Source organism: Staurois parvus, unplaced genomic scaffold (assembly GCF_062004578.1).
Source record: "Staurois parvus isolate SC_StPar_1 unplaced genomic scaffold, SC_StPar_1.0 ptg000020l, whole genome shotgun sequence".
NCBI classification, from domain to species: domain Eukaryota; kingdom Metazoa; phylum Chordata; class Amphibia; order Anura; family Ranidae; genus Staurois; species Staurois parvus.
The window spans coordinates 8,287,131-8,299,812 of record NW_028317816.1 but is presented as its reverse complement, the minus strand read 5'-3'; the positions used below and the strand labels follow the sequence as shown (position 1 = coordinate 8,299,812).

The 12,682-nt window shown below is 43.1% G+C and overlaps 1 protein-coding gene across 1 annotated transcript in view; it reads left to right on the top strand.

Moving 5' to 3' along the window:
- The window catches only part of FKBP9 (FKBP prolyl isomerase 9), an 87,531-nt gene that overhangs the window by 37,968 nt on the left and 36,881 nt on the right, over positions 1 to 12,682 (top strand). Inside the window, exon 3 of the mRNA XM_089687197.1 lies at positions 10,289 to 10,478. Coding sequence (XP_089543323.1) covers positions 10,289 to 10,478 — 190 coding nt within the window. The remainder of the gene's footprint in view (positions 1 to 10,288; positions 10,479 to 12,682) is intronic.

Sequence of the window (12,682 nt, the reverse complement as noted above, 5' to 3'; positions counted from 1 at the left end):
TTTAAAAAATAATTTTAGGCTTGAAGATTACACAAAACCTCCAAACATTATATACTTTCTGAAAGCAGACACCCTAGAGAATAAATAGTAGTTAAAAAATTTTTTGTCGCATGATATTACCGCAAAATTTTAGTAAAAAGTAAATTTTAGGGCACAAAAAAAGCAATAAATTACCCAATTTTCTTGTAAAATATAAAAGGCAAGGTTGCACCAAGTAAATAGATACCTAACATATCAAATCTTAAATTTGTGTGCGCTCGTGAAATGGCAACGAACTTCAGTACTCCATATTTTCTATAGGTGACACTGTAAAGCCCCATCTAGGTAATTAATATAGTGTTACGGAGGAGGTCTGGTGCTAGAATTATTGCTCTTATTCTGGTGTGCGTGGCGATATGTAACATTTGTATTGCAATCGACGTTTTCATGTGTAGGCACCCCATCATGCGCTTTTAGGTTTGTACATGTGTATATGTGGGGGGGGCCTCAATTTTTTTTTGGGGGGGGGAGTGCTATGTGCTTGGGTGTAACCTTCATGTTTTACAATAAAAAATAAAAAAAATGTTTTATTTATTTATTTATTTATTTATTTATTTATTTCCATCTCATAGCAAACCTGATGATTTTTGGTGGCAGGTTCTCTTTATTGAGACATCCAGGGTCTAAAACACCCTGTATGCCTCCCTTAAATGTAATGCAGTGCAAACAGGTAATTTTTCTCCTTCACTGATGTGCATTGATGAGGCTGTACTGATAGGCAGCACTGCTGGGCACTGATGAGGTGGCACGGATAGGCAGCACTGATGGACACTGATAGTATGCACTGATAGGCGGCATTGATAGGTGGCACTGATAAGCTGGCACTGATGATGCTGCACTGATAGGTGACACTAATGGGCGGCACTGGTGGGCAGCACTGATGGGTGGCACTGCTGGGCACAGGTGGTTGGCACTGATGGGCACATGTGGTTGACACTGCTAGGCACAGGTGGGTGGCACTAATGGGCACAGGTGGGTGGCACTGCTAGGCACAGGTGGGAGGCACTGAAGGGCATATGGGTGGCACTGATGGGCTCAGGTGGGTGGCACTGCAGGGCATGTGGGTGGCACTGATGGGCACAGGTGGATGGCACTGATGGGTACAGGTGGCCGGTACTGCTGGGAACAGCTGGGTGGCACAGGTGGACAGCACTGCTGGGCACTGATCATCAGTGCCCTGATGATCAGTGCCGATCCCTTTGCCGATCCCTGTGACAGCGTGAGGAAAGTGCAGCCGAGAACCGGCAACTATATTTACCCGGTGATCGCTGTGTCATTGGACACAGCTGATCACGTGGTAAGAAGCCGCTGTGATTGGCTGTTTACCGCACCACTTGATCAGCTGTGTCTGTTGGACACAGCGATCACCGCTGGGGGCGCACAGGGGGGCGGATTCTGGAATGATGTCCATGGACATCGTCCCAGGATTCCACAACCGCGCTGTAGCCTTCCTTTGGCTATAGCGCGGTTGAGAACTGGTTAAGCAACACCCTTTTATAATCAACTGTTTGCTGGACACCTGTTTAATGAATAATTAGACTCACCTGTAGTTGAATTCTTGTTAATTAGGATTTTGTTGTGTAAACTTTAGCTTTGCTCCTAAGACTTTCATTGGGGTGTATTCATTTTTGCAACATGGTCTTGAATGAATTTGTTGGGAAAAATACTTTTTTGTGTGTGCAAATTAACAAATCTTGTTTGCAATCAATGGCCCGCATTTGTGGGAGTATTTTGTAGTATAGTGTCCCATAGCAAATGTGGATTCTGAAAGTAAAGTAAAGGTTTTCTGACAAATCTGTTGGGGTGTACTCATTTATGCTGTGTACTGTATGTGTGTGTGTGTATACAATGTGTGTGTATATATATATATATATATATACAGATATAATTGAGAGAGGGAAAGGGAAGTGTCTCTATGTATCATATATATATATATATATATATATATATAATTTAAACCACTGCGTAAATTGATGGCACTATATAAGTACCTGCAATAAATAAATATATATATATATATATATATATATATATATACACACACACACACAGTGGGTAAAATAAGTATTGAACATGTCACCATTTTTCTAGGTGAACATATTTCTAAAGGTGCTATTCACGTGAAATTTTCACCACATGTCGGTAGCAACCCATGCAATCCATACATACAAAGAAACTAAAACAAGTAAGTTCAGAAATTAAGCTATGTGTAATAAAATTGAATGACATAAGGAAAAGTATTGAACACATGAAAAATAGAGGTGCAAAAAGGCATGGAAAGCCAAGGCACCAGCTTAAATTTGTCACTAATTAGAAAGCAATCCTGCCCCGTGTCAGTGCAAATTAATATCAGCTGGTTCAGTCTCAACTAAGGGCCTATAAAAAGGTGACTCTTTACCAAGGTGTCACACAAGAAACATCTCATGATGGATAAAAGCAAAGAACTCTCTCAAGACCTTTGCAACCTTATTGTTGCAAAACATACTGATGGGATTGGTTACAGAAGTATTTCTAAACTTTTGAATGTTCCAGTGAGCAGTGTTGGAGTCATAATCCGGAACTGGAAAAAACATCATTTTACCAACCGGCCACAACCAGGTGTTCCTCATAAGATTTCTGAAAGAGGATTGAAAAAAATTTTCAGAAGAGTTGTCCAAAAGCCAAAGACAACCTGTGGAGAGCTTCAGAAATACCTGGAATTATCAGATACAATTGTTTCAAAGAAAACAGTAAGTGATGCACTCAACCGCCATGGCCTATATTCACGCTCACCAAGCAAGACTCCATTGCTGAAGAAAAACCATGTTGAATCTCGGTTAATGTTTGTTGCACAACATTTAGACAAGCCTGTGAAATACTGGAGAATATTGTCTGGTCAGATGAGACCAAAATTAAACTCTTTGGATGCCATAATACACACCATGTTTGGAGGTCAAATGGCACTGCACACCACCCCAAAAACACCATACCAACAGTGAAATTTGGAGGTGGTAATATCATGGTGTATGGTGTTTTTCAGCATATGGTACTGGCAAACTTCATGTCATTGAAGGAAGGATGAATTGAAAAATGTACCAAGACATTCTTGATAAAAATTTGCTGCCATCTACCATGATGATAAAGATGAAACGAGGGTGGACATTACAGCAAGACAATGATCCCAAACAAAAAGCCAAGGAAACACTCAATTGGTTTCAAAGAAAGAAAATAAAGTTGCTAGAATGGCCCAGCCAATCACCTGACTTGAATCCAATAGAAAATCTATAGAAAGAACTAAAGATCAGAGTTCATAGAAGAGGGCCATGGAACCTTCAAGAATTGAAGACTGTTGTGTGGAAGAATGGGCCAAAATAACACCTGAGCAAGGTATGTGACTATTTTCTCCATAGAGAAGGCGTCTTGAAGCTGTCATTACCAACAAAGGATTTTGTGTGAAGTATTAAATACATTTTAGTTAGCGTGTTTAACACTTTTTCCTGGTTCGTTCCATTTTATTACCTATAAATTAATTTCTGAACATATTTGTTTTGGTTTCTTTGTATGTCTGGATTGCATAGGTTGTTACCGACATGTGAAAATTTCATGCCAATAACACCTTTAGAAATACATTTACCTAGAAAAATGGTGAAAATGGTAAAACACCTGAGTGTGTGTGTGTATGTGTGTGTATATATATAATCTGTCTTTCCAGCCCCAGGTCCAATCGCTGACAAATTCATTCAGACTCCACATCTGCAACATCTCCAAAATACGCGCTTTCCTAACTCCAGAAACTACAAAGCAACTCATTCACTCCCTTATTATATCACGACTTGACTACTGTAACTCCCTCCTCACCGACCTACCTCAACACAGGCTATCTCCGCTTCAGTCTATCCTGAATTCTGCGGCCAGACTCATCCACCTTACTAACCGCTCCGTATCCGCCACCCCCCTCTTCCAATCCCTCCACTGGCTTCCGATTGCCCAACACATAAAATTCAAATTATTAACATTGACGTACAAAGCTGTTCATAACACTGCCCCAAACTACATCACCGACCCGATATCCATCTACCACCCAAAATGCACTCTCCGCTCCTCACAAGACCTCCTACTCTCTAGTTCCGTGGTCTCCTCCTCCAATGCCCGTCTCCAGGACTTCTCCAGGGCTTCCCCCATCCTCTGGAACTCACTACCCCAATCCATCAGACTGTCACCTACCCTCCTCACCTTTAGGCGCACCCTGAAAATCAGTCTCTTCAGAGAAGCCTACCCCGCCCTCACCTAATTGCTGATCTCCTCCGCTCTTCCCACCACTCCATCCCCCACAGCTATTTTCTCCTGTACCACTCTCCCCTCCCTCCTAGATTGTAAGCTCCAAGGAGCAGGGCCCTCGAACCCCTCGTGTATTGTATTGTTACTGTGCTGTCTCGTGTATTGTCTCCCATTATAATGTACAGCGCTGAGCAAACTGTTGGCGCTATTTAAATACTGTATAATAATAATATATATACACACAAAGAGAGAGAGAGAGAGTGAAAGATATCTACAGTATGTGTCTATGCATAATGCTTATTATTTTCATGTAATTACATGTTCTTTTTAACTTGCGTTTCACTTTTTAAACTCAGCTGCAGTGTAATCTCACAAGATCACAGGCAGCCCTCCCCCTTCTACACAGATCTCTGCTATTTTCAGAGGAAAAACAGAAGTTCTTGGCTTCATAAACAGCGTGCAGAGGAGATCATTTTCCTCTGAGAACTGCAGCGAACTGAACTGAGATAAAGCTCCTCAGTTTAATAAACGTACACCTTAGTTCTCCTTGTGCAGTCTCTTAAAGGAACACCCAAAACTTATATCCCTGGGGGATTCTATTGTTAAGAGCTTTGCACTTGAATTCCTAGGTCTGTAAACCTGGTTTGATTTATAAGGAGCTCCCACTTTCCGTGATGGGTTTTTATCCATTTTGCAATGTGAGATATGCAGTGCAGGAAGAGTAAACACACAAAGGGGGCAGGAACACACAAAACTCCAATAGTGATAGGAACTGGGTCAGGAGTTTTGAGTGGACTGACCCTTTGATAGCTCTTATATACAAAAATGTTTACATTTCATAGTTGGCTATACCTAAAGCACAGGGGCGGACTGACCATTTGGAAACTCGGGCACTGCCCGAGGGCCCGGGGTCAGTAGGGGGCCCCATGAGATGCCCCTGGTACCTTTTTCATAGGCTTTTTCGAGTTTGGGCAAGGACACAGGGGCCCCATGATCCCCTATTGCCCGGGGGCCCCATGCGTTGTCAGTCCACCCCAGCTAAAGCTTTTTTTGCAATCCTATATCAAAGAAAATTTAACTGATCTTTGCAGTTAAAAAGGCACTGTTAAGATGGCCATAGACACATAGAAAAAGAGATAAAAAGCGAAGCCATCTGAGTGTAGTCTTCATTTAAACAGCTTTATTCGCAAGGGTGAAGAACCACATTGGAGTTTTGTGTGTTTACTCTTCTTGCACTGCATTTCTTACATTACAAAATGGATAAAACCCCATCAAAGAAAGTGGGAGCTCCTTATAAATCAAACCAGGTTTACAGATCTAGGACTTCAAGTGCAAAGCTCTTAACAATAGCTATCATCGTCAGATACACGCCATACTAGGGAGCTCTGGGAGCCACCAGAGTGACCAAGACAAGCAGTCCTTCCCCACAGTGGCTGGCATTTTATGAACTATGCCATTATCAGTGCCCTAGGTCCAGTGACACTTACATGCCTTTCATATTGTGATCTCCCTCTGTTTCCAGCTCTACTCTCCTGTTACCTATTACATAGACACATAGAAGGCTGAATAAAACACATCTAAAAGTATTCCAGCCACTTCACACAGTGCAGACGGATGAATTCCCACTGCAAGCTATTGAACTCACGGCTTTCAGAATACCTTACCAGTGACTACATGTGATTGGCTGCAGTCACTCTTCATCCAAACATTTTCTACCTGTCCCCTTCAATCTTCAGATCAAAATTTGATGAGCCAGGTGGTGCTGTAAGGGCCCCTCCAGATTGAATTTTGGCCAGTTCAGCAGGAAATTACTGAAATTTGACTGATGTGTGGCTGGCTTTAAAAGAGGAAGGGCTCACTAACATGTGAAATCCACAACATAAGACACCGGCTTATCTGACATCTGGCAGCCATCAGCTGACCAGTACATCAGTACATCACACTTCTGGTCAAATCATTTAATCAAAAATATTGCTGTGAGTTTTTCAGAAGTGTTCATTGGTCCTCAGTTAATAATTATGAAAGTTTAATAATATACTGCAGAATTTTTTGTTACTTTTTGTGACTTTTATGGCTCAAGAAAGAACTTGATTTCACAACTTTGTATGAAAGTGATGCATTCATGTACTTTTCCTGCAGGGAAAGAGCAGTTAATTTGAAAGATACTTCAATACCAAACACCATCAGGGGTTAAATTGAACGTTTCCTTTGCTCATTCAGGGCAACATAAAGGGTTCACTTAGCTCCCCAACCTCCCCAGCACATACAGTACTTACCTTTCCTTGCTTCCCCCCGCTGCTCGATTCTGCTGTTTAGACCAGGTAAAAAGAGGCCATTGCAAACTCCATACCAATTTGTTGGAGATTACACAAGGCTATGGACTCCTTCCTTGACTTCAGTTGATATATATGGGCCACTCATGATGCCCCAGTGCTATTACATGAGCGAAAGGGAGTGACTCCCATGCTCCCCCAACTCAGAAGTGTTCAGTATTTCTCTGTGCTTCCAGAGCATTGGGGGAGTGAAAACAGTTTTATGCAGCTGGGTATAGGGAGACAAGTGAACCTTTTGTCCTGTCCTGCATGGGTAACTTTACAGCATAATGCCAAAAATGACCTTGCATAGGGACCCACCTGTACAGTTAAACACTCATTTAGCCTAGAGGTAGGGTAATAAACAGTAATACTTTATTCCCCACTCCCCTGGTGTTCTCAAGTGCTCCTGGGATGAAGGAAGGCCCTTGCCATCCTTACGCGCAAAGTAGGATTGCTGCTCCTGCATTATGTGTGATGACAATGAAAGTCTGTGATTAATCAAGAAAAGCAAAAATAAGTGAGCGCTTGAATGGATATAATAATGAACAGCAGCTGTACACCAAAAAAGGCACCGTATCAAACCTTCAAAAACATAAATGTAAAAAAGGGGGGTGCAGCGCTATATAACCTAGCAAATAGTAATAAATCAAACAGATGATAAACAATGATAATAAACAGTGACTGTGTGTTAATAAAGCCACTGAATGGTGGCTATGAAGTGAGGGAAGTGAAACAGTCCAATGGAGGAGTGCTCTTAAGATCCAGGATGATCCTCAGACGTCCAATATTAGGAACCGTCAGGTGATAAAAAATGTAAAGATTGCGCACTCACCAGATACGCAATCTTTATGCGCATTTGTGTATAATATCACTGGACCTCCTGTGTCATCATCCTGGTCTGGTCAGATCTGGTCAGCATATCCTTCATTGCCTGGTACCCGGATAGATGCAGCTATTCCGTGGATCTGGCTGGTTCCCACCAGAACTCAAATAAATAGAAAGGGCCACATAGTGTGATATCCTTAGGTATCTTTATTATAGGCACAGGATAGCAGGAAATCCAATATACAAAATAGTACTGACCCAGATGCAAATCAAAGATGGCCTCAGGGAAAGCTACAGCAGGTTGGACGCCTCACCGCCGACGCCACGAGGGGCCCCGGCGGCCATCTTTGATTTGCATCTGGGTCAGTACTATTTTGTATATTGGATTTCCTGCTATCCTGTGCCTATAATAAAGATACCTAAGGATATCACACTATGTGGCCCTTTCTATTTATTTGAGTTCTGGTGGGAACCAGCCAGATCCACGGAATAGCTGCATCTATCCGGGTACCAGGCAATGAAGGATATGCTGACCAGATCTGACCAGACCAGGATGATGACACAGGAGGTCCAGTGATATTATACACAAATGCGCATAAAGATTGCATATCTTGTGAGTGCGCAATCTTTACATTTTTTATCACCTGACGGTTCCTAATATTGGACGTCTGAGGATCATCCTGGATCTTAAGAGCACTCCTCCATTGGACTGTTTCACTTCCCTCACTTCATAGCCACCATTCAGTGGCTTTATTAACACACAGTCACTGTTTATTATCATTGTTTATCATCTGTTTGATTTATTACTATTTGCTAGGTTATAAAGTCTGTGATTGGTGGAGCTGCAAAAGGAAGCAGCTTTTGTGAAGCAGTCTTTTAGCTAGGAAGAAGCGTGCAGGAGAAAGGAATATTATTATTATTATATAGTATTTATATAGCGCTAAAAGGTTTGCTCAGCGCTGTACATTATAGTGGGGGACAGAACATGAGACAATACAGTAACAAAACAAAACAAAACACGAGGGGTTCAAGGGCCCTGCTCGTTCGAGCTTACAATCTAGGAGGGAGGGGATAGTGGTACAGGAGGAAGTGGCTGTGGGGGATTGAGTGGTAGGAAGAGTGGAGGAGATCGGCTGTTAGGTGAGGGCGGGGTAGGGTTCCCTGAAGAGATGGGTTTTCAGGGTGCGCCTAAAGGTGAGGAGGGTAGGTGACAGTCTGATGGATTGGGGTAGTGAGTTCCAGAGGATTGGGGAAGTCCTGGAGAAGTCCTGCAGTCGGGCGTGGGAGGTGGAGACCAGGGAGCTAGAAAGTAGGAGGTCTTGTGAGGAGCGAAGATTACGGGTAGGGTGGTATTGGGGTATCAGGTCAGTGAGGTAGTTTGGGGCAGCATTATGAATGGCTTTGTATGTCTGTGTTAGTAGTTTGAATTTAATGCGTTGGGCAATCGGGAGCCAGTGGAGGGAATGACAGAGGGGGGTGGCAGAAGCGGAGCAGTTGGTAAGGTGGATGAGTCTGGCCGCTGAGTTCAGGATAGACTGAAGCGGGGATAGCCTGTGATGAGGTAGGCCGGTGAGAAGGGAGTTTCAGTAGTCCAGACGTGAGATAATAAGGGAGTGTACGAGTTGTTTAGTAGTGTCTGGGGTTAGGAACAAACGTATTTTGGAGATGTTGCGGAGGTGGAGCCTGCATGAGTTTTTCCAACGATTGGACATGGGGTTGGAAGGACAGGTCTGAGTCTAGGGTGACACCTAGGACTTTAGCTTGTGGGGTGGGACTGATGGTGGCGTTGTTGGTCGTGATGGAGAGGGTGGGGGGGGATCACGGGCTGGGGGGGAAAATCAGGAGCTCGATTTTGGAAAGCTTCAATTTGAGGAAATGGAGCGACATCCAGTCTGCTATGTTGTTCAGTAGGTGGGTGATACGGGCGGAGACTAAAGGGGTGAGGCAAGGGGTGGAGAGGTAAATTTGCGTGACATCAGCGTAGAGGTGATAGTTGAAGCCGTGGGAGTGTATCAGTTTGCCAAGGGAGGAGGAGCAGATGGAGAAGAGAAGGGGCCCGAGCCTTGGGGGACCCCAACAGAGAGGGGGAGGTGGTAGCGTTATAGGTAACGCTGTAGGAGCGTTGGGATAGATAGGAGGAGAACCAGGAGAGAGCGGAGTCTCTTATGCCAAGGGAGTGTAGTTTATTAAGGAGGAGGGGGTGGTCGACTGTGTTGAAGGCCGTGGAAAGGATGAGGAGTAAGAGGACTGAGTAGTGGCCATTAGCTTTGGCGGTTAGCAGGTCATTAGTGATTTTGAGTAGGGCGGTTTCGGTGGAGTGTAGGGGACGGAAGCCAGACTGTAGTGGATCGAGGAGGTTGTTGTCAGTGAGGTGGAATAGGCTAAGTATTACAGTGTATTCATCTCCCCCTAGGCATTCAACCCTTGTAATGCAGGAGGAGGGGGCACTACAAGGATAATTTATACTGCTGCCTGGTGTGGGTCCGAAAGTGTTTATTAGCCCCATGTGCACATACATTAATATATACGTAGCATATGGTATCGTTAAAATCAAGGTCACTATATTTATGTATTGGAAGGCTACAATACCTTTTTAGGAAGGGAAATACCTTTTTTTGTTAGTTTTAGAGTTGGTCACATAATCCTTTTTCACTTTTTCAATAAGTGTGTAAGCAATATGTGGGTTAAGCATTGGTGGTCAGGTGAGGAAAAATTAATAAATGTCTATATGTAGATAGCATTATGTAAATTCACACATACAAGCAATGGTTGCTTACATTTATAGACGTGGACATTCATTATGTGAAGAAAATCTTTGTAGTCTTCTGAATACATTTTTTTTTTTTTCACAGCTGGTGTAATTCCTCCAGATGCCATTCTACACTTTGATGTCCTTTTGTTAGATATCTGGAATCCTGAGGACAAAGTCCAAACACAGTCTTACTACAAACCTGAAAATTGTTCTCGCACAGTACAAGTCTCAGATTTCATTCGTTACCATTATAATGGGACATTATTGGACGGGACACTTTTTGATTCTAGGTATGTATTTTTAAATAAAAATCAAAATTAAGAAAACAAAACAGAAATTTATATATAATATAAGTGAAAAAATGGTGTGTTACATATACAAAAATACAAAATTCTTATAGAAAAAATAAAAGCCAAAAACACAGACTAGTGAATTATACAGAAAAACAGAGATGTGACTCAAACAAATAATAATTAAAAATAGTTGAATAATTAAAACAAAGTCCAATCAATTAAATGTTCTTCTCTGAACCCTCCTTAAGATAACGACCACCGTGTGCAGCTGTCACAGAACTCCAGTGCAAAACATCCTCCACCTTAAAGCTGCTCACCTCCAGCAGTGTGACCTCAAATTTTACAATATTTTGGTCTAACCGCACTTTTGGTCCCAAATATATGGACTCTGTAGATCAAGTTGCTGAATAATGGCTCCCAGGATTCCCCCTCCAGATAACTGCCTTAATGTTAGCTGTATTCCTCATAAACGAAAGCTCAACATAGTGCTTTATCCTTTAAAAACTTTTATTGCACAATAAACATAAGAAATGCACTCACATTCAGTAGGTGCATATCTGCACCAGGTATGATGAACATCCAGTAATGTACTAGTTATGCACAGGATGCCAGTATCATCCCCAGCAGCATAGACCCATCAAGGCTCCAAAATGTCACTGCGCTGTGTAATGCGAGGGTTATGCTGCTGGGGATGATACTGGCATCTTGTGCATAATTAGTACATTACTGGATGTTCATCATACCTGGTGCGGTTATGCATCTACTGAATGTGAGTGCATTTCTTATGTTTATTGTGCAATAAAAGTTTTTAACCGCCTTCTGCCCGCCATATAGTAATATGATGGACACAAGGCGGTTCTCTCGTTCTGGCTCAGGGAGCGCGCAGCGTGGTGATCGGCGGTGCGCTGTGTCCCTCGTACACAGCGGATCACCGATCCACGGATAGAGCCGAAGATGTCGGCTTGATCATGTGATCAGCTGTGTCCAATCACATGTAATCACATGTAAACAGGGAAATGCCGGTTATCGGCATTTCTCTCCTCACGAGCTGTCGCGCTTACAGCTCGTAAGGAGAGGAGAGCCGGTAATCGGCATTCCTCGGAGGGGACATCTACACAGATCATCAGAGCACTGATGATCAGTGTGCCCTGATGATCTGTGTAGCCCCAGCAGTGCCACCTGTCAGTGTCCATCAGTGCCAGCTCTGTGCTCATCCATGCCACCTGCCAGTGCCCATCAGTGCCACATTTCAGTGCCACATATCAGTGCCCATCTGAGCTGCCTTTCAGTGTCACCCATCAGTGCCAGTCAGTGCCACCTATCAATGCCAGTCAGTGCTGCCAATCAGTGCCACCTATCACTGCCAGTCAGTGCCGCCTATCAATGCCAGTCAGTGCTGCCTATCAGTGTGCATCAGTGCTGCCTATCAGTGCCAGTCAGTGCCGCCTAACAGTGCCAGTCAGTGCCACCTATCAGTGCCATATATGAGTGCTGCCTTTCAGTGCCCATCAGTGATGCCTGTCAATGCCTTTCAGTGCCACCTACCAGTGCCTCCTCATCAGTGCCCATCAGTACCACCTATCAGTGTCCATCAGTGCAGCCTATCAGTGCCCATCAGTGCAGCCTCATTAGCGCACATCAGTGAAGGAGAAAAATCACTTATTTACAAAATTTTATAACAAAAACTAAAATTTTCAGTGGTTTTTGGTTTGTTTAAGAAAAAATAAAAAACGCAGAGGTGAATAAATACCACCAAAATATAGCTCTATCTGTCACAAAAAAAATGATAAAAATGTCATATGGGTACAGTGTTGCATGACCGCACAATTGTCATTCAAAGTGTGACAGCGATGAAAGCTGGAAATTGGCCTGGGCAGGAAGGGGTGTATAAAGGATAAAGCACTATGTTGAGCTTTTGTTTTTGAGGAATACGGCTGACATTAAGGCGGTTATCTGGAGGGGGCATACTGGGAGCCATTATTCAGCAAGTTGATCTACAGAGTCCATATATTTGGGACCAAAAGTGCAGTTAGACTAAAACATTGTAATATGTGAGGTCACAACGCTGGAGGTGAGCAGATTTATGTTAGAGGATGTTTTGCACTGGAGTTCTGTGACAGCTGCACATGGTGGTCGTTATCTCAAGGAGGATTAACAGAAGAACATTTAATTGATTGGACTTTGTTTTAATTATTCAATTA